The 22,480-nt window shown below is 38.2% G+C and overlaps 2 protein-coding genes across 3 annotated transcripts in view; both read left to right on the plus strand.

Moving 5' to 3' along the window:
- The first annotated feature begins 14 nt into the window (after window positions 1-14).
- On the plus strand, window positions 15-7,512 carry drg2 (developmentally regulated GTP binding protein 2). Of its 2 annotated transcripts, none has more exons than XM_066675357.1 (13): window positions 15-146; window positions 417-513; window positions 2,926-3,086; window positions 3,183-3,272; window positions 3,378-3,438; window positions 4,515-4,605; window positions 4,683-4,755; window positions 4,883-4,973; window positions 5,692-5,789; window positions 5,946-6,111; window positions 6,438-6,496; window positions 6,794-6,847; window positions 6,947-7,512. In XM_066675357.1, the coding sequence occupies exons 2-13, from the start codon at window positions 450-452 to the stop codon at window positions 7,031-7,033; spliced, it is 1,095 nt and encodes a 364-aa protein (XP_066531454.1). In that variant the 5' UTR covers window positions 15-146; window positions 417-449; the 3' UTR covers window positions 7,034-7,512. The 2 variants fall into 2 exon arrangements, with proteins under 2 accessions (XP_066531454.1, XP_066531456.1); XM_066675359.1 differs by having other exon boundaries at window positions 126-223.
- Window positions 7,513-8,383: 871 nt separating this feature from the next.
- The window catches only part of myo15aa (myosin XVAa), a 51,837-nt gene continuing 37,740 nt past the window's right edge, over window positions 8,384-22,480 (plus strand). Inside the window, exon 1 of the mRNA XM_066674496.1 lies at window positions 8,384-8,447. The gene's annotated coding sequence lies outside the window, so the exon portion shown is untranslated. The remainder of the gene's footprint in view (window positions 8,448-22,480) is intronic.

The following is a 22,480-nucleotide window of genomic DNA, read 5'->3' on the forward strand; positions in this document are numbered from 1 at the left end:
TAGCGGACTGATAATTCAGAGGGAAAATGGGTAACGTTATGAATGTGTCGAGTGTCAGAAGGGTACCAACCGTCACCGGAGCCACGTTTTCACCGGACAGCGCTGCGTGCGACACCGAATGCTTTCGTCATCATCGGGGCATGTTGGTGAGTCGGTTTTGTTCAACTTTCATTAAAATAGCGCTTTCTTTGTGTGAGTTTCAGCTTCATGAAATAAATCGCAGGTAAACACAATTCCCTCAGTTTTCAGACTTGTATGGATATTGTGCTTGGCAATGTTTGGTGGTCTTTTTGTAAAAGTATGCTAAAAACTACTTGCTGTTAGCTCTCATGTTAACATAGCTCTCTCTCTCTCTCTCTCTCATATAGCCTATATATAATGCTACCTTTTATTTCATGCTGCTGTCATTTCCACAGGTCATTTGTTTCTGAGGGTCTCAGTCTTTGACCATGGGGATTCTGGAGAAGATAGCCGAGATTGAGAGAGAAATCTCTCGGACACAGAAAAACAAAGGTAAAAACCTGAATCAGATACGGGAACGATCCTGTGAAAAGTCGGATACAAGCTTTCATTTTCTTTTCACTTCCAGTCAAAACAAACCTTAAAATCAAATTAAGATTTTTTTAAAAACCTTAATTCTTATCAATTACAGTTGATTGTGTCCTATTTAAAATACGTTTGGTTTCTTCATCATTCTCTTTACTCAAATTGTAGTGACATTTTCTTCTTGTAAAACATTTTGTGCTGTGTGATTACATAGACTAAAACATGCAGGTGTGGAAGATATATTAACTCATAGTATCACTGAAAGCCAATATTATTTTTCCTCCCCAAAAGCTACTTCAGCCAGAGGGAAAGGGAAAAAACACTAGCTTGTTGTCAGTACAGTAAAGAACAACTCCCAAGTCAACTTGTCGCAGAAATTTCAGAGAAATTGGCAGGGAATATGTATTTATTTGGTTCTTGCCACTAATCATATACAATTTTCATAAAATATTTTGGCTTATATCTTGGCTGTAATGTCTGTGGCATGTCATGTCAAAGGATCTTATTGAACATGAAATGGGACTCATGCAACCCTCAATGGATAAAACCTGACATTCCTGTTTTGCTCTGATATACACTGATGTATAACTGGATTAGGGACACCTAACTTGTATCTACACTAATTGTCCATTTTGTAGCACTTTGTAGTTCTACAATTACTGACTGAAGTCAGTTTCTCTGCATACTTTTCTTATCTACATTTCAGCCTGCCCTATAATGGCCAGGATGCCCACAGGACCACCACTGAGAAGGTACTATTTGGGTGGTGGATTTTCAGTGCTTTAGTGACAGTGAGGTGGTGATGTGTTATTGTGTGGGGTGCTGGCTGGTATGAGTGAATCAGACACAGCAGTGCTGCTCAAGTTTATGCACTGTACACTGTTAGACACACCAACCTCACTGATCCACCTTGTAGATAATATAAAGTCAGGGACAGTAACTCTTCTGTTGCTAGTCTGCTTGTGTTGTTCATCTTCTAGCCCTTCATCAGTGTTCACAGGATTCTGTTGGCTGGATGTTTTTGGAACTTTCTAGCAGCCCTGCTGTGTCTGATCCTCTCATACTTGCACAACATACACTAACACACCGCCACCAAGTCAGAGTCACTGGAGCACTGAGAATTATCCACCATTTAGCATTTAAAAGCAGGGTGAAATGGGCATAAGAAAGTGCTAATATGTGGTCAGTGGAGCTAATGAATGTAGATACAAGGTAAATATTCCTAATCCAGTGATCTTTCAGTGTGCTTCCAAGTAAAAGTGAAAATTGTATGCATTGAGATAGCAACATCTCTGAAATATTTTACAGTTTAAGGTGGAACAGAACATTAACATCTAAGCCTCATTTTTATCAAGCAGACTGATAAAACAGAAAACATTGCCCTAAAGTTGATTAAACACTTTCTCATGGAATCATGTATAAAGACTTTAAGCATCACAAATGGGTCTATTTCTCTCTACTTCCTCTGCTAATGTAAGAAAATCTATTAACCACTCTGCCACCATGTTTTAGGTTAAAGCTTTTTTCACTGAGTTTGTCGTTTGCCCTGAACTTACAGGATGATTTACAGGTCTGGATGTCTATTGAAATGATAATAAAATGAGCATTTTCACAAGTATAGTAGGAGTGATAATGTAAAGGGAAAGTTTCCCTTTAAAATTTTAATTTTAGTAAAGTGTCACATGATCACATGAAACATGATAATCCACTTTGAGAAACGCATTAAAAAATTAAGATATGCATAAAGCATCCAATTCTCTGTGTGAATGAAATATCAGTAGAAGTCTACCACGTTGTGAAGGTAAATGGAATTATTGAATTAGAATTTTAAGTACAGATTTGCATGCATGTGTGAAACATATTACAAATTTAGGATTACGTTGTCATTTGCTTATTATTAATGCTGTCAAGGTTAACACGTTAAAGCATGTGATTAATCTGGAAATTTGAATGGGTAATGGATTAAATCTCATACTTAATTCTCTCTCTCTCACACACACACAGCTGCTGAAAAAGAACAGCACTTTTCTTTTCTCGTGCCTGGCTTAATCCGCACATTTTACTCTTTTAAAGTTGGAGTATGGAGATGTACTTTGGCTGAGTTGGGAGCTGCATGTTCTCATTTTCTCAGTTAAAGCATGCAAAATACTTTGTTTGATGTTAACTCTGACCCTAAAAATTCTACTCAGCAATTTAAGAGATTCTAATTCAAATTTGATCAAAACTACATTCAAATGTTATAATAAAAAAGAAGAGTTTCCTCTAACCAGTTTTTCCACATTCCACTCTACATATATCATATACATTATTATATAAATGTGTATAAATATGTTGTAAACAGTGTCACATAATATATTAATCTCTTAAATTTTTTTGCAGCCACTGAATATCATCTAGGTCTCCTGAAAGCCAAACTAGCCAAGTACAGAGCTCAACTTTTGGAGCCTTCAAAATCAGCAGGAGCCAAAGGTGAAGGTTTTGATGTTATGAAATCAGGGGATGCCAGGGTGGCGTTAATAGGATTCCCATCAGTTGGCAAGGTACTCAAGATATCACTTGCTTCATGTGTGTGCCATAAAATAGATGGCATGGTACAATATATCATTCTTTATATTAACAAATTAATATTTTTGCAGTCTACCTTTCTAAGCTTAATGACATCAACAGAGAGTGAAGCTGCTTCGTACGAGTTCACTACGTTGACATGCATCCCGGGTGTTATTGAGGTAGCTGTCAATTTTTAGACATTTCAAATATTTGTAGTGATTGCAAAAAGTAGAGATTTTTGAGGAATTTACTTTTATTTTTATTATTATGTTTTTTTCTTCCAGTACAAAGGTGCCAACATTCAGCTGCTGGATTTACCTGGAATCATTGAAGGAGCAGCCCAAGGTATAGGATTTTTTGTGTACATAGTGTTAACAGTGCTCTCCCTATACAGTGGAATAGAGTTAGATTCCCTGCAAGGGCATACTTACAATACACAACATTCTAAACCGAACATTCCATTCACCTAAATTCAAAACAGAGAAAATCACTATTATTATAATACACACTGTGAATATTTTCCCCACTGTGTTCATGTACTGTCCCCTTAAAACCACACTACCGTGCATATATTCACAAGATTCTGCCCCATCCGACCTGCCACATGGAAGCAACATGGAGGAGAACCTAAAAACTAGAGCAGCTGTACCAAAGAAAAATGCTGTGTCTTCAGTTTGGACATGTTTACTGCTAGAAAAGGTTTCAGCAGGTAAACAGAATTGATGAAAGGGACCTTCGATCAATAATTTCTAAAGTCTAAAAATCATCGCCTTTTATCAATGGAACATGCAAAAGCCATAATCTATCAATATCGGGGTGCGCATCAGTGCCCATGGCATGACTGACTTGCAGTTGTGAAGATACCACTTCCATTCTCTCAGCTCCACTGTCCAAAGAAGAATTGTGTAGTTGTACAATTACAGACTGGAGTCCATCTCTTGCTCTGCATACTTTGCTCCCTTTTTTTATTTATTTTTATTTTTTTTTAAATTATCTATTGTACAGTGTCCTTGGGTTTCTTGAAAGGCACTTTCAAATAAAAATTAATTATTATTATTATTATTATTATTTCACCCTGTTCTTAAATGGTCTGGACCCCCAAAGAGTAGGTATGATTTGGGTGGTGGATCATTCTTAGTGCTGCAGTGACACTGATGTGGTGGTGGTGAGTTTGTGTTTGTTGCAATGATATGTCTGGATCAGACACAATAGAGCTGCTTGAGTTTTTAACCCCCTCAGTGTCACTGCTGGACTGAGAATAGGCCACCAACCAAAAATATCCAGCCAACCAGCCTAAGTTGTTTTTATGAGAATACACAAATCACAATTTCTTGTTTTTATTGCCTTTTACAGAATATTCCCAACTTTTCCTGAAACAGGTTTGTAAACTCAGATGTCTAATATGGTATTCTTATGCACAGGTAAGGGTAGAGGCAGACAGGTAATTGCTGTGGCCAGAACTGCAGATGTGGTCATCATGATGTTGGATGCAACCAAAGGAGATGTACAAAGGTAAGTACAGTATATGAAAAGCAGTTTCTTTATTGTATATTTGGTATATTTTGAATGCACTTTATTTGTTGTTTTAGGGAACTTCTCGAAAAAGAGCTTGAATCTGTTGGGATCAGACTCAACCGGTGCAAACCAAACATTTATTTCAAGGTTTATATTTCTTACATTTCCTGCTCAAATGTATGCTCTTTTACTGCATATAAAATATGATTTTATTAATATTTTCGATCTACCAATTATGTGCTAAATCATCTAATGTATTTTCATCTAATTTCAGCCAAAGAAAGGTGGGGGTCTCTCTTTCAATTCAACAGTCCCCCTCACACATTGTTCTGAGAAGCTTGTTCAACTCATTCTTCATGAATACAGTATCCTTTACCTTTTAAGGATTTTAGCAGACACTTATCCAGAGCGACTTAAAGTTTAGAGTCCAAAAGATTCTTCCAATACAAAAATACAAATTTCAGTAACTACATAAACAATGCTCACATAGTGAGACTCTGGATGTCTGAAGGGACTCAGTCAGATGTGAGTGGGAGGTTCCTAGTGGAGGCCTGCATCAGGGTTTTGAAACCAGTCAAAAGCAATGGAAATAAATGGCAGAACCAAGGAATTCATCCATCCATCCATTATCTGTAACCGCTTATCCAGTTCAGGGTTGCGGTGGGTCCAGAGCCTACCTGGAATCATTGGGCGCAAGGCAGGAATACACCCTGGAGGGGGCGCCAGTCCTTCGCAGGGCAACACACACACATTCACACCTATGGACACTTTTGAGTTCCCAATACTGTGGGAGGAAACCGGAGCACCCGGAGGAAACCCACGCAGACACGGGGAGAACACACCAACTCCTCACAGACAGGCCCTTGGAGCTGTGTGACTGCGACACTACCTGCTGCGCCACCGTGCCGCCCCAGAACCAAGGAATATTGAAGGCAATTTGTGATGATGTGTTCTGAATTAGTGGCAAGGGCCTGAGGGTACAAAAAGTAAGACCAGCCAGAAGGGAGTTGCAGTGGTCAAATCAACTACACTGAATTCTTCAGATATATTTGAGAAGCAAATTTTCTTAACATGACTCTTCAGAAATCTTCAATGCTGAGGTTTTATTTAGGGACGATTGCACATCAGATGAATTTATCGATGTCATAGTGGGCAACAGGGTGTACATGCCTTGCTTGTATGTAAGTATCTATCTGCGTCTATCAGATTAGTATTCATTGCCATTTACATTTTAACTGCAACTATTTTTCTTATATGTGAAGTATATACCTTCAAGTAAGGCAACTTGCTTAAAAGTGTCTGAATAGAATGAAGGCTTATTAATGTGGAATTTTCAGGTGTACAACAAAGTGGACCAGATTTCAATAGAGGAAGTAGACCGTCTTGCCCGTCAATCCAATAGTGTGGTCATCAGCTGTGGCATGAAACTGAATCTAGACTACCTCCTGGAACAGCTGTGGGAATACCTGGCTTTGATTTGTCTGTATACCAAGAAGCGAGGAGGTAATCTTTAAACCGTCCAGTCATTCAATGATATCCAATAATAATGTGCTCTGTTTTACTAACAAAGAATCATTACTCATACACTATCTAATCAGAAAAAAAAGAAATATAAAGCAGGCATTCAAATTTTTCACATGAGGAATCAAGTTGCTGATTTCTTCGGAGCATCCGTTAGTGACTGTCTTGGTAATTAAGTTGCCACTGTGGTTAGGACAGTAATAAAGGTATACATATTGCAAACACTGTAATGTTAATTATCTCACAACGTAATACATAATAACATAGTACGCATTATTTAATTACTCTTGTGCTTTCTAACAAAATAGAGCGACCAGACTTTGGTGATCCCATCATCATGAGAAGAGGAGCAACAGTGGAACATGTGGTATGTGTTAGTATGTACACATTGATGCATGTTATGAATGTATCAGACCCAGAAGCATTGAATGACACATACCAGGCATTATTCTTGCATCTTTCTGTATTTCTATAAGTGGAAAAACAGTGAATTTAAAATGGGCTGTCTTCTTCATCAAATCTTTTATCAAACAAAAATGCAGTTTTAATATGAGAGGCATTTTTAAAGCCACATTCCCACATTCCCTTCCATGTCACAAAGCAGTCATCATTTCAATATAAACTAAATAGCAGGTCCTTGAATATACTCTGCTATTCTTTCCAGTGTCACAGAATTCACAGAACATTAGCCAGCCAATTCAAGTATGCCCTTGTGTGGGTAAGTGTTTAAATTTTCAGAAATACAGAGTTTGTTTTTACTGACTTCCGTTTGTGCTAATGTATTTATAAACTGTTTTTTTTTTGCTGCACTCTAAAGGGGACAAGCACAAAATACAGCCCTCAGCGAGTTGGACTAACGCACGTTATGGAACATGAGGACGTCATTCAAATTGTGAAGAAATAAAACTTTGCCTTTTAAATGTTGTACAAGTTCACCAGATTTTTTTTAATCATATTCAAAACTGCTTCAGTTTCTGACATGCACATTTACTTTACCCAAATATTATTGACAGGAATATTGGCCCAAGATTTTCCAAAAAAGCTAAAAAAAAATGTGTATGATTTGTTTTTGGGGAATTGGAGCCAATGTGGAGCTTAATTCACTCTTCTGGAAAAAAGGTTGCTGCTTCATTTGAAATGAAGTACTGTTCATTGAACTGGGCATAAATCTGGGTTATTTCTTATAGTTAAAAGATCACTAATCCACCTTAGAGACATTAAAATCAAAAGCAATAAAGTTCAAAGGTTTAGAAACATGTGATGATTTTTTTTGTAAACCCAGCAGTTTTATTGTCATTTTTCGGAGATCAGAGGTCATCATTCTCATTGTCCCTTGTCTCTGATGAATAAAAAAAAAAATGACAGCACATTTTTAGTCACTTACTGAGTTGTCTTTACAAGCAGACTGTCTGAGAACTGGCCTATGCTGTGTTTGATGGAAACATTCTACAGGTCGGTTAATGATTTTTTTTTTTTTTTTTTTGAAAAAATTGTTGTAAATGAACTAAATTATTTTCTCTTGCACAATATCTTGTAAAACCAGCAAGAAAGTAGCCCATTTTTAAATATTGGAATCAGTGTTTGTCACATGGCAGAGACTGTCCTAAAAGGTAAAGACAAAAGCAGATATTTCCTTCATAGGAGAGAAAAAAACAACAACACATGGAATATATTTCAATTTAAAGTTGCTACCCGTCAGTCATTGGTTGTGTTTGTGTGTAAAACTACAAACTACTGCCTAAAACTAGTTTAGTCAACACTACAAAACCAAGAAACATAAAAAATTGAATATTTGATTTCACGTGTTAAACAGGAGTATATTAAATAAATATTGTAAATTCTGGAACATTCTAAATGTTCTTATACTGTTAACATATATGTTGGTTAACCAGCACTTTTTAAAACTACTTTAAAACATTTTTAGTAGTATTCTATCTGCTTCAGAGTTTAAGAATGTTTTTTTTTTTTAATCCTTATGAAGGGGTGGCAGTTACAAAGTAGCAGCTCCTTTACACTCCCAAGATGCCAGCCAACTGTTACCTTTCCGCATTCATCTGAAACCCAGAGCTACTGGTTCTATTCAGGAGCGAAAACTAGTATAATAGAGATCATTAAAAATGTATGTGGAAGCACTCGGGCTGTAGCTACTACAGCTAGGACGTGTGGCATGAAGATGATCAAAAGTCCGCATGTCTTCCCTCCGTAGGCCTCAAGGCCGCCTGTAAAATAGTTTAGTGTCTCTGAACGATGAACAAAATGGAGAAGCTCTGTTTTGGTATTACCCTAGGATGTATTCCTACTGAGAGAAGTCAGTGAAGGTAAGGAGCTGTTGTATCGTAACATGACTGAAAAGATGAAGGCTGGAGCCATAGGGAGGGTGTGAGGTATCTATCGCCTCTGGAGTTTTTGACTGAGCCAAGATCTGCCGTATATTTAAAAAATACAATTTGAACTGGATTACTTTTAATTACATCCATTAAATTGGAAAAAATGTCCATATCTAAACACATATAAGGTTTATTTTCAGCTTCAGTGAATACTCCTTTTATATAGCTTTCTATTTCAATGTCTCTGAGTTGTCCAGCAATGACTGAACATAATTTTCAATTCTGTGTTCTAAACAAATGTGCTGAATCAAAATTGGGGAACTCAGAGTTATGAAACAGTTATGCTATGGTCTGATGCCTGAGACAATTTCTGATAACATCTTGGTCGAAAACACATGACCACCTCGTTGTTTCTACACTCACTGTCCATATTTACTGACCACAAAAGAACACTACAAACTGCAGTCCGTTTGCTGCTCTGTATACCTGTTTTCTCCCTCTCACCCTGTTCTTGGACGGTCAGGACCCCTGATGACCACCTCAGAGATTTGAGTAGTGGATTATTCTCAACACTTCATTGACTGATATGGCTGTGCGTTTAGTGTGTGTTGTGATGGTACAAGTGGATCAGACACAAGAGTGCTGCTGGAAATTTTAAACCCAGCAATGTTACTTCTGGACTGAAAATATCCACCAGCCAACAGTTTTCAGTTTTCTGATGTTACAGAACATAATAAAACTACTGTATTTTTGAGCTCATATAAACTGCACAGTCATAGACCATAAGCTGGACAGTTCTGCTCTGCAGAGAACTTTGCTGCCATCTGCTGCAAAACAGAGGTTTAGGTGGTGCACAAATTCAATGAAATATTTTGATGACAAATCGCAGTGGACACTGACACCAACATGTGTTTGGACTTTAGTACCAAATGTAAAATAATTTATTTTTTACAGCCCTTTACAAGACTTTTGGACTCTTTTGAGCAAGTTCTTTGCAGACGTTTGTATGTTGGCCTTCAAAAAGATTTTGAAATCACATGAGTTCAGGTTTTCCTCAATTAAATCTCACCTACACACAAAAATCAGCCGTGGAGTTTGATATTTCCATCTCTGTGCTTTGTAGTCCCCTTAGTGCAGTCTGGCAGGAAGTGTTCTCCAGTCTTTGAAAAAAAAAAATCATTTTGTCAAACATTGAAGTCACTTGAAGAATGAACCTTGAGAACAAAGCTTACCTTTAAAGCTTGATTGGTTTAGTAATCATCCCCTGCATGGAAGAAGCTGGTCTGAAGCTCTCTAAGAAATGCCTGTGAAGAGAATAGAGAAACTTAATATGTTTAACAATTTAATCACAGAAAAGAATGTATTTTTATTTATTATATTGTGGTGTGTATCTTAAAATATGAACTGAGAAAATTAACGTCCTCAGGTCATAGAAATTAATTATAATCATACACAGGATAAGATGTAATATATCCTAAGCCAATCCATTAGAGCTTCACATAGGTCCACACCACTCTTTTCCTGTAGCCACAAAGTTTCTGTTATTACACTTGTATTGCTCTTCTTTCTGTTCAAATCCTACACATTACTACTAAGCTTCCAGTGGCTGTTTATGATATGATCAGCAACCAACTACCTTTAACATCTAAGGTTACTCATTGAGCCCATCACATGAGTATCCAAACCACCCACTGCATTACTAGATTTTCACAGGGGTAGCAGTTTTTCATGTAGGCACCTCCCCTCATCTGGGTTTCGCTGAATTAAGCCCATGACACCTCTGGAAGGCTCAACAGTGAAGTCTGGTATCCCAGACCCACCCACCACTAAGCTAGCTTTGCAGCCTTACCATCCCCTTAACTGCCAACAATCATAAATCCACAATGGCCTCCCTGGTGACTAAGGCTGTGCCAAGCCCTGACTGGGATCATTAATGCAAGCTCAGTGCCATGATATCTTTACATGCTACAACAACAACAACAACCACAATAACACCTCTACAGTGTATTTCCAACTAACCTTGGCTTTTCTATCCACAACAACTGACTAGACCTTTTAACTGTTTCTGATAACTCCTTCACAGCTGCTCTTAATTTCTGGCCCTTAATGCTGAACTGTAAAAGCAGGGATGTAGCAGACTTGGTTACAAATCCCCTGACAACTATCTCCACCAATCTTACCTGTGCCTGCCACCCGTGTTCCCTCACCTCATCCGCTGTCCACACACTTCAGCTTCTTCCTTTCGAATGCTTCATGTACTGCATCCTCAAATGCAATTGTTAACTCTGTGAAGTAAACTAATCAGGCCCAAGTTTAGTTAACGCAATGCACTCTGGGACCTGCAGTTTTTTTTACCTACATCCACCAGCAATTTCCAATCTCGTGCTCGATCACATCTAACAATATTTATAGCCTGCCTATGCTGAATACCTACCCCTTCATGCACAGACCTAATCACATTATTACTAATACTCATCAATGCATTAACCTCTTGGCATTTGTTGTCCAACAAACACACTGTTACCCTTAGCACCTGATGTTAGCTCACTGTTGGCCTTTCTATCTCAGTGATACAAATGATTAGTAATGATTTTAAGGTGTTTACAGCCTAATTAATAATACTGTAATAAACAGGATTGTTTATAAACCTTTATAAGTGTAGTCTTATTTTAAAATGGTACAGAAACATATTTTCATATTTACACATACTTTTCATACTTGCCTCATAAATATTTGGTAATTTGAAATGTCAATGTTGTGACATAAATACGGCCTCTTGTGTGTTTTTATCTTTTAAACCAATGGTAGCCTGGTCCTCTTTTGAGTTTAGAGGTCAGGTTAACCTTAACTGAGGCATTATGTGTAGCTGTTAATGATGATGTTTTACCTTGCTGTTCAGTCCCAGCTGTCAGGATGAAAAGGCAACAGATTATAAATTGTCATATGTTCTCAAAACCAAGCATATACAAACACTGATGATGTGATGTCTGTTTATATTTGGCTAAACACTGATAGTATGTTGTCCACAGGTTCGAAGAGGGCTAGGCAATATTTGTTTGTTTAGTAACTCCATCTGAATCTGTTTGCCTTTTCTCAAACAATAGATGTACTGCCTGCAACTGCTGAGAAACATAAGTTAATGGCTTGTAGCTGAATTGTCCAAATGAAAGTCAGTTTACTCTGGCTTTTGTGTGCTTTGTAAGCTGCCAAAATTAATGAAAGTTCAGGCCACACGTAATGAATTGTCTCATTCATTAACAAAGGAGTAATGGACTAATGTACTTTATTTGACAACGTATAGAGGGTGGGCAATGGGAGTTCCTTGTGTGAATATTCCTCTACGATTTACACAGAATCATGTAGGCCTTATTTATAAGCAGCTTTTCTAGCTGTGCTCCATGGAGTTTTCAGAGGGAAATTTTACTTTAGATGGATTTACATGCTGAGGATTTTCTAGAGGTAAGACCTTAGCAAGAGCTGGACTAGATTTTTATCTAGGTGTTCCAATATTTACAAGTTTTAATTTGTTGTTACAGAAGTTGTAACTGATAAATCAGAAGCATAAACATATTTGTAAAGAGATACATAATAAGGAATCGACTTTGAGTAACTCATGATAAATGCGTTTGAATGGTTGGTTAGTATTTGTGTGTGACAATCTGTAATTTTCCAGCCACAAAGGAAAAGCACATTTCATATTCCCTTAAAAATAAAAGGATTCCTTTGTAAGTTAATATTAGATAATAAGAGAAAGGTTACCAATTAACTATAAGTAGGAAACTAACATCAACAGATTTATTTAAACAAGAGGATTACTTTTTAAATACTATAAAACAAGCTGTAGAAATGACCTTAGCATATGTTTATTCAGTGCAAATTGTCCTAAAGTTATTTGCAATGGAACAGCAGTATTGCTTTGTATTTTGTCTCAGATATAGAGCACTATTTGTTTATGTAACACATCACAAATTAGGTTTGGTTTGTCAAATTTGTGGCAGACCTCTGTGGTTTGAAAAGGCAATTTAGTCTTTAGAGCAATACATTTGGCAACTTTACATAAGATGTAGTGTTGTGTATTCTGTAATTTCAATACTTTTACCATCTGTGGGTAGGAACATGTAGCCTGATATAACAGGTATATTATCATCCACTAGTCGCCTAATTTATCTAACAGAATAGGGTATATGTCATTCAAACCATTGTGAGTGGTGTAGAGTGTAGCTTTTTACCTATCATGGCTCTATGGCTCCAATACAAATGCAAAGTTGAGACACCAAACATGTCTTTGCTGATTAAGTGGGAAATGGTATGAATACATTAATTAATAACAGGAATAAATATTTCAATAGCAGTAAATAACTAATTGGGCGGCACAGTGGCGCAGCAGGTAGTGTCGCAGTCACACAGCTCCAGGGGCCTGGAAGTTGTGGGTTCGATTCCTGCTCCGGGTGACTGTCTGTGAGGAGTTGGTGTGTTCTCCCCGTGTCCGCGTGGGTTTCCTCCAGGTGCTCCGGTTTCCTCCCACAGTCCCAAAACACACGTTGCAGGTGGATTGGCGACTCAAAAGTGTCCGTAGGTGTGAATGTGTGTGTGTGTGTGTGTGTCTGTGTTGCCCTGTGAAGGACTGGCGCCCTCTTCAGGGTGTATTCCCGCCTTGCGCCCAGTGATTCCAGGTAGGCTCTGGACCCACTGCGACCCTGAATTGGATAAGCGGTTACAGATAATGAATGAATGAATGAATAAATAACTAATTAATATTTAAAGTTTCAGTTATTTTAATGCATGTGTATGAATGACGAATGATTTTAATATATTACATGAGCACAAATCACAGCAATAGAGGCATAACATGCTTGTTTTGAAATATGAACAATTTACAGTATACATACTTATTATATTGTAAAGGAAACATTGCAAATACAAAATAATAAAGTACATTTTTAAAACATATGGTTGTACAAGGGTTCTTTATTAAACAAATTAGTTCTATGTATAGAAACCTGAAGAGCTCTTGAATAACCTTTTTCATGATTGAAGTGTTCTTTGCATCGTGAAAGGGTTCTTCATATTGATGGAAAATAGATGGTTCTAAATAGGACCTTTTAGAGAGGTGTTCTATATGGCACCACAAAGGGTTTTTCTATCATTACAGTGTCATAAAGCTTGGTACAATAAAATAACTGTTTGGTGCCATATTCTGGCATTTTTCTAAAAGATGCTGTATAGAACCATCTATAGGACATTCTCCCTCAGTCTGAAGAAACCATTTACCATACAAAACCACTTTAATCATGCAAATCATGTTCCATATAGAACCACTTTCTTTATGACAACCATCATATTTAAGTGTGATATAGATAATTTATTAGTAAGCAGCAAGTTTAGCAACTCACCTGCAAATTCATTTGTCTCTATGGATAGTATTTAACCTCTTACTAGTACAAATGTTTGTTTTTTAAAGGCACATGTCCTAGCTGTTACGCGGCCACTTTGAAATTTAATACGGAGCTTCCCTGTGCCACTTGACTGAAATCCAACACTGCAGTTGGCCTGTGTGAATAGCAAGGTCTGGATTTAGACTAAGTTCATTTAGGGTTTGGGGTGTACAATACGGTCTGATCAGGAGTGCTTCTCATGACTTTTTAGAATTTTCAAGCAGTGTGAAAAGCTTTATTGAAAAAGTTTCTGAAAAAGTTTAGAGTTGTTTGTGTCACTGAAGCACTAAATTTAAATAATGAGATTCTTGATTCTTATATTCCAGGATTATGGAGTTAATATTAGGCCATAAAACTTATATTATATGATGTTGGAGTACCAGTCAAAAGTTTAAAAAAGTTCAAAACACATCTTCTCATTAGTCATTGTTGGAATAGGGCTATTCACTGTATAGAACTGTGTACCAGCCCTACCCAAGTTATGGTCACAAACACATTAAGAAGGCGAGCAGTTCTACAAATGAACTCTTAACGAGGCCACAGCTGTTCACTGAAAACCATTCCAAGTGACGCCCCCATGAAGCTGATTGAGAGAAAGCAGAAAGTGCAAAGCTATTATCAAAGCAAGAGGTGGCTACTTTGAAGAATCTAAAGTATAAAACATATTCTGGTCATCATAATAAATATATTATTTTATACTCTATGAGATATGTTTAGTAGTTGTTCAAAGTACTATAAAAATGTATATTAAAATATTTCTATAAGTATTCTCAAGTATTTTCCTGTTATATATAACAAAACTCATTTGCATTACAAATAAAGTGTATATAAAAAAAAATAGGGATTCCTGTATATAATATGTATAGAGAATGACAGTGGATATATTTAGAAGTTTTCCAATTAATATTTCATCATTTCTTAGTAAACAGAATACAAACCACCCATTAAGAATTGATAACCTCCTGGTGTCATGAACTGGTGGAATATTAACCATTTATCAGTAAATTAACATGAATCCCAAAACTGAACATATTAAAATATAAATGTTCCTGGAAATTAGACTACAACAGCAACAAACACTTACATTTCTGAAATACATTTTGTTCTCCAAAATAATGTAAGAACAAATGTGTATAAAATGAAATAGCACAATAATATTTATTTTATTTATTGGACAAAGAGTGACTAGAATCATACAATATTATCAAGAACATTGTATATTTACGTGCACATGGCAAATTTATAGATTACCTTTTGTAAACTGTGCAACATTTATTGACCAATATATATGCCAGAATTTCTCTAATACATATAGTTGTTTTGATGTCTATTGAAAGTACTCTAAAGGATAAAGACAGCACAATTAACATTTTCAGATATTGTAAAGATTGTGGTCAGTATCTTTTGGAATAATTAAACAAATCAGTTTTGCAGTGCGAATCACACATGATAAACTGAAAAATCCCTGACATGACATGTAAAGGCATTTAATGCACATGTAAATCTGTACAAGAGATTTTTGTAACTTACCTACTTAGCCGAACTTCGAATTGCTCTTTAGTTTCCAACAGATATTTTTTTCCGCTCTTTGGAAATGTTTCTCGGACAGTTTAGTAACAGCTCAGTCTACCTGCATAATTTATACAGGAATGAACCAAAGAGATAATGTTACTCTAAGTCAGTGTAGTTGATACATTTAAGGTGCCCTTTGCAACTATAACAGGGAGCTCTCACAAACTTCCAGACACATGCTTCCAGACTATTGCAAGGACAGTGTCTGAGAAGCGTCAAGAGCAAGTGTGTAACTGGAGCGTTTTCACTGAGACAAGACAAAGGGCTGCAGCACATGACAAAGGGGATGTTGACATGCATGGATACCTGATGTACATTAACAAGACTCTTTTGTCAATGGGATTTTTTTTGCCAAAATCAACTCAAGATCCAATGAAGAGAATCTGATGGACTTTTCTTACATGAAGAATGTAACCATGTAAGGTATAGTCCTAACTGACTTTTTTCTTGAAGAAGATATTTTTTATGTGGACTGTAATCAAGAAAACAGATATATGCTTCTCATGTGATGATGGACAAATTGTTCATTTTTATATCTATATGAGACATTTTGCTAATGTTTGACTCGACTGTCACTGATCTTAATTTTTTTGAAATAGTGACCCAGATTAAAATGACATTTATTAAGAAATAAGATGCCACCCAAGAAAGGTGATAAAGCAGCAGCTAAGAAGGGTGACAAAGGAAAGGCAGAGGAACCGAAAGAGGATACGAAAGGAGGAAAAAATGAGAAGAAAGGAGGAAAGGGAGGAAAAGACCCCCCTGCAAAGGGAAAAGGGAAGGAGGACCCTAAGAAAGGAAAGGGGAAAGGCAAGCAAGCTGTTACAAGTGAATCTGAAGAAGCGTCGGACGCAGAGCAATTACAGAGTGAGGTTGAGGATAGTGAGACGGTAGATGAAGAGGAGCTGCCAACTGAGGACGAAGGAGGGAAAGGGAAAGGAAAAGGGAAAGCTGCACTGAAAGGAGCTTCTAAGGCTGTGGCAGTGAAGGCTGCAGCTAAGCCAAAGCGTGGCCAAGTTGAAGAGAAAAAGCCTCAAATACCTCTGGGTAAAATGAAAGACATCAACATTAAAGGGGCCTCCTCTGCCATGATGAATTTTGCTGCTGAAAAACAGAAAGTCCAGAAGAAAGAGGAGGCTAAAGCCCATTTAAAAGGGGCTTCTAAAATTCTCACAGGTCTGGCAGGAAAGTCGTCACCTTTTTCAATGCCAGCCCCCAAAAAACCTAAAAGAGGGCTCAAAAGTACCTCCAGGCTTTTCATGCGGCTTTCAAAGAAGAAAAAAGATACTACACCAAAGGCATTACAAAGCCCATCTAAGTTGTTTGCAGGGTTCGGTAAGCCCAAAGCTGAAGATTTAAAGAATACATCTAAATTTATGTCAGGTTTCCTGGGTGGTGGAAAAAAAGAAGGTGGAAAATCTGTTTTGTTGCTCAATATTGGTGGAAAAACTGGAAAAAATACTGCTGCAACTTCTGGGTTAGGGGGCAAGTTCAAAGGACTCTTCAGTAAAAAGAATACTGGGGCTGCAAAATTCAAGAATAGAGGATGGGTTATGGGGAAGATTGCAGGAGCAACTAATTGGCTGACTCGAAAATTTATAACATCTAAAACATCTCGAGGAAGGCTAGGTCGTTCTGGTCACTACCGCAGGTCAGACATGGAAAGATATCATGGTTATCAAAATGGAGGATTTGAATACGATGAAGAGGAATTTAACTATGAGGAAGATGGCTATGAGCAAAGAAGCTATGGAAGAAATAACCCACGAGGACGATATTTGGACAGGGATTATGATGGTTATGGCCATGGATGCTTCAGAGGTCCACATCAGCCTGATTCCTATGATGTTGAATATTATGATTACCCTGAAGATGAATATGCCTTCTATGGTGAGGAGACTGATTACTATGATCCCTTTTATCAAGATGACTATGATTATTACGATGAGGACTACTATGATGAATACAACGAAAGACAACCATACGATTATTATGATGATGGAATGGACTACTATGATTACAGGCAGGAAGGGATGGATGAATATGGTTACTTTGATAATGGAACAGAGTACTATGATGAATTTGGTTTTCCAACAGAAGGCGAATACTGGTACAACGGAAATGATATGGAATACTACAACTTTGGTCATTACCCAGAGCAGTTGGATTATTATGGCAGTCAACAAAGTTTTTATGGTTATCCAGAGGGATTGCCTGATCCTTATCTAATGTATTCAAATTACCAAAATCCATTTAATCCAAATCTGTATAGTTATGGTGGAGATATCAGCTCAGTTTACCATGATCCTCTTTTGAGTACTAACCAACCAAATATGTATGTAATGGAGGACATAATGGAACAAACAGAGCCATCAGAACTTAATGGTAGTGAATATGCTCCCCTAGCAATGGAAAGCACATTAATTGAAGACCCTTTCCGGCTCCCAAGGCCACAGATCAAGTTGTTTGGAAAAGATAAGCTTGAAGTTGCAAATCCACCATCTCCTCATATTGCACTTAATGATTTTGAAGTGATGCCAGACATGCAGCATGATAATCAGCAAGCATTTTCTCAGCCTGTGGGATATATTCATCACACTCCAGTAACTGGAATGTTACAAAGACCACTATCTCCCACCACAGTTCCTATGTTTATTCACCAAACACCACCATTTACTGCAGTACCAACTGGTAGCCCTCTTTTAGTCCAGTCACCTCAGTTGCCCCCCTCTCCAGTTCTTCAAGCAGGTCCTCCCTTCCCTCTTAATGTGCCAGTATCTCCCACTCCAAGCAGGCACTCATTTGGGCCACATATACCAATTTCAACACCATCATCCCCTGTCCTGCCAGCAAGGAGATTTGATCCAAACCTTGTAGATCACATGTCCCCTCAATTCATTCCTCCAGAACCCATGTTTCAGAGACTTGAGTTTCCAGTAGAGACAATGCAACAAATACCAATGAGACGAAGTCCACTTCCCTCACCACAGCTGTCTATAAGACAGGGCCATATTTCCCCAGGGCGTGCTAGCCCTCTGTCCTACCACAGGTTTGATTTTCAGCCACAGGAAATAGGTCCAGCATATTCACCAAGGCAACCAAGAAGAATGTTTGGACCACCATCATATAATAACAATGCACAGAGACCACAATCTCCTATACAAAGAAGAGCATTTAGCCCTCTATCTTCCCCACAACTTTCAAGACGAGGGCCAACTCCTTCTGCTACTTTGAAGGGAAAGTCTCCCATCCCCCAGAGAAAACCTTTCCTGTCAAGAGCACCGTCACCTCATGTTGTGGGTAGAGAAAGTCCACTAACTTCACCGCATGGCTCAGTGAGAAGGAAAAGTCGTCCTTCATCTCCAAGAGTGAATCTGCGGCAAAGTATACACTCAGTTTCTCCCCCAAGTTCTTTCAGGCCAATTGGTGGGAAAAACAGGAATGACTCTTTCATATCAAAAAGATCAGTAGCTTGTTCTCCACAGCTTTCTTTAAGGAGGAGTTCGCCAGTATCACCAAGATTGGATCAACAAATGGAACATGAGGCTTCTCTTTATCCACCACATAGGACCTCATCTCCCATCCAAAGAATGGGATCTCCAAGACCAATGTCCCCTCCTGCTCCTAAATCCCAGGCACCTCTTTCCCCTACACCATCCAGATTTTCTGGAAGAATCCAACAAGACTCTCAACATCTTCCTACTCGTTCATCCACACGCAGGTTCAGAGGGTTTGGACGAAACCAGGTTCCAATGGGTACTGTTAAACCATCCCCTGTCAATCCAGTATTGCGAAGAAGAAGCCGACAAGATTCTCCTCTAATGCAGAACGTTGCTCCTCTCAGACCTTCCATGCATAATGGAACAATGAGTTCAGGACCTTTGAATCTAAGCTCAAACCCTTCTCCTGTTATGTTAACAAGACAAAGTTCTAGAGCAACAGGATTTAGAGATTCGAAAAAAAAATTTCCACCAGGAACTCCAAATATACAAAGAGGTTTTCACAGGCCTGTTGGAAGAGGTCATCCTGTGGTAAGGGTACCAATAAGTCCTGTTCCACTGAGGCAGTCGATAAGGGGTCCAAGTCATCCTATTGTAATGAATAGCAAATTTCCTCAGCAAATTTCAGTGAAACAGCCATCACAACCATCACCACAATTTTCCATTAGGCATATACCAAATCCAGCTTATTCACCTCAGCTTTCAACAAGACCAGGTTCACCTCAGTTAGCAATGAGACCTGGATCACCTCAGATTCCACAGAGGCCAGGTTCACCTTACCTCCCAATGAGACCAGCTTCACCTCACCATCCGATGATACCTGGCTCACCAATACTTGTACACTCTCCATCACAAGTGCATATTTCATCTCCTATTTTAACTAATGAGTTGCATAATCAAGCCATTAACCGAGCTTCCCTTAGATCTCCATTTCCACCTGGTGTTCAGTCTCAAGAAGTAACATCTGGCCAGACAGTTGAGCAAGGTCCCACTGTTCTTTTAACAAATACTTTGGAGAAACCATATCTCTATGCCGCTTCATACAGCTCACCTCTACAAAAATCTACTATGATGGCACAGGTCAATCAGGGTGGAATTCAGTCTTCTTCTCCAGTTTTGACAAATGCATTGCAGAACCAACAGCTTTATAAGGGTGTTTATAGTTCAACCCTGCAGCGACCTGTTTCTCCTCATTCAGTAGTGACACCAGAACAGGTTCTGACTACTAATCAAAGTTCTCCAGTGTTGAGTAATGCACTCCAAAACCCAAATCTTCGCAAAGCTTCATTTACCTCCCCTTTACAGAGAATTGCATCTCCACATCCAGTAGCCACACAGCAAGAGATACAGCAGAATATGCAGTCATCTCCAATCCTTGCAAGTGCATTACAAAACCCTTATTTACGAAATGCCTCATATTCCTCACCCCTTCAAAGAAATACATCACTGTATTCGTCTTTGATGACACAGCCTAACCAACACACAGCTCAAGTTTCACCCTCTTTGCTGTCCAGTGCACTACAGAATCCTCATTTACGCAAAGCCTCATATGCTTCTCCATTACAGAGAAGCCCTACACCTTTTATTCAAGCACAAGGACATTCTTCACTTTTATCTAGTGCATTAAAAAATCCAAACCTACAAGGTGCTTCTTTTCGACTACCTGATGGATCAATAATATCTAGAAGTTCAGGAGGCCAAAAAGAAGATACCACTCCATCTCTTCTGTCAAATGCTTTACAAAACCCTAGTCTCCGCAAGGCAGCTTACAGATTGCCAGATGGTACTATCAAACCTAGAAACGAAGTAGAACAAGAAACTTCATCTCCCTCCCTGTTATCCAATGCCCTCCAGAATGCCAATATTAGAAAAGCATCTTACAGGCTCCCTGATGGATCAGTTTTGGCTCGGAACTCTGATCAAGTAAATGAAACCCAAAACATTTCACCATTCTTAGGAAATGCTCTGCAGAATCCCAACCTTCGTAAAGCATCTTACAGACTGCCAGATGGAACTGTTTTATCTCTGGGTCAGAAGACAGAACAGTCATCCTCCCCACTTCTATCAAATGCACTTCAGAATGCAAGCCTCCGCAAGGCTTCCTACAGGCTTCCTGATGGAACACTATTAACAAAGAGGTCTGAACAAGAAGCAGAACAAAGTATTACATCCCATTTGTCAAGTGCTTTGCAAAATGCAAATCTCCGCAGTGCCTCTTACCGATTGCCCAACACCTCAGGCTTGTTCAGAAATCCCAATAAAAAAGAAGAATCCTCTGTGCTGTCAAGTGCTCTTCAGAACCAAAATCTTCGTAAAGCTTCCTACAGACTGCCTGATGGATCATTTATGGCTAGAGGTAAAACAGCTCAAAGTGATCAACCCTCTTCACCATTCCTGGGAAATGCATTGAAGAAAGCTAATTTGCAAAAAGCTTCCTTTAAGTTGTCCACAACTTTCGGGAGTTCTCCACAAGACCCAAGGTATGCAGTGGTAACACCTCAGGTTCAGGGTCAACCTGGTGAACACTGGGCTCAAAACCACACAATAGATCTTCATGAGACAGATGATGTCTGGTCTTCAGAAAGAGTCCTTCCACATCATACTGTGCAGAACCTCACAAAATGGTCCATGTACAGGGATGAAGAACTGGTGGATTTTGTCATTCCTGTGTATCCTGGGCAAGAGGCTGATGGTACTGAGCCAGAGTGGTTACCAGACAGGGAGGGTGAACCTCAAGGGCACTGGTATGATAAGGTACAGCTAATATTTTAGACAAATATCACATTTTTTAATTCTGCAGTGCATTCATATAATTGTACAATTCCTAAAATATTCTGTAATGTTGTTTTCATATGAAGTAAATACATAAACGTTTCTCTCTGTTGGGATTGCATGATTACATTAGATATAGCATGTATTTTGCGGTGGTAAGAACATCAAGAATAGGAAAATACAAATGAACACCAAATTAAATAATAAAATATTTGTCATTTTTGTGTAATCACTAGTCACAAAAGGACACAAGGCACAAAATTATGATAGTAGTACTTAAGAGTATTATGCCAGGCCAGCATGGTGGAGGAGAGAACACACATATGTTAAACTGAATTATGCTTGCAATTGGGATTGAGTTGCTCTGGATAAGTGCCTTATAAAATTTGATCAAGAAAAAATATATTTTTTCAACTATTCTATATTCATAGCCTGTCCAAAATTCCCAAACATTGTTAGTATCACCCTTTGGAGGAGGACTACTACTACAAAAAGGTAGTAAAAAAAAAGTGGCACTTACAGTGTGAATAGGCATTTACATTTCTTCATGCAATGTTTTGTTCCCTCATGGTGTGGATATAATTTGATATAAATATAATAAACATGATGAAGACCTTTGTCTGTTTATACTTCCCAAGTTTGGATTATTGCACCTTGCCGATCCATGTTGCAAAGGCATAATCAATAGACAATCTAAACAGTAATGAAATTGGTTGCCAGCAATTTTAATAATTTTTATTATTTA

The sequence above is a fragment of the Hoplias malabaricus genome, chromosome 6 (assembly GCF_029633855.1).
Source record: "Hoplias malabaricus isolate fHopMal1 chromosome 6, fHopMal1.hap1, whole genome shotgun sequence".
Lineage (NCBI taxonomy): Eukaryota > Metazoa > Chordata > Actinopteri > Characiformes > Erythrinidae > Hoplias > Hoplias malabaricus.

Coding starts and splice junctions, on each gene's coding strand:
- drg2 (XM_066675357.1), top strand. CDS start 450: ATGGGGATTCTGGAGAAGATAGCCGAGATTGAGAGAGAAATCTCTCGG. Junction 6,112..6,437: donor GTATACCAAGAAGCGAGGAG/GTAATCTTTAAA, acceptor CTAACAAAATAG/AGCGACCAGACTTTGGTGAT. Junction 6,497..6,793: donor GAGCAACAGTGGAACATGTG/GTATGTGTTAGT, acceptor TATTCTTTCCAG/TGTCACAGAATTCACAGAAC.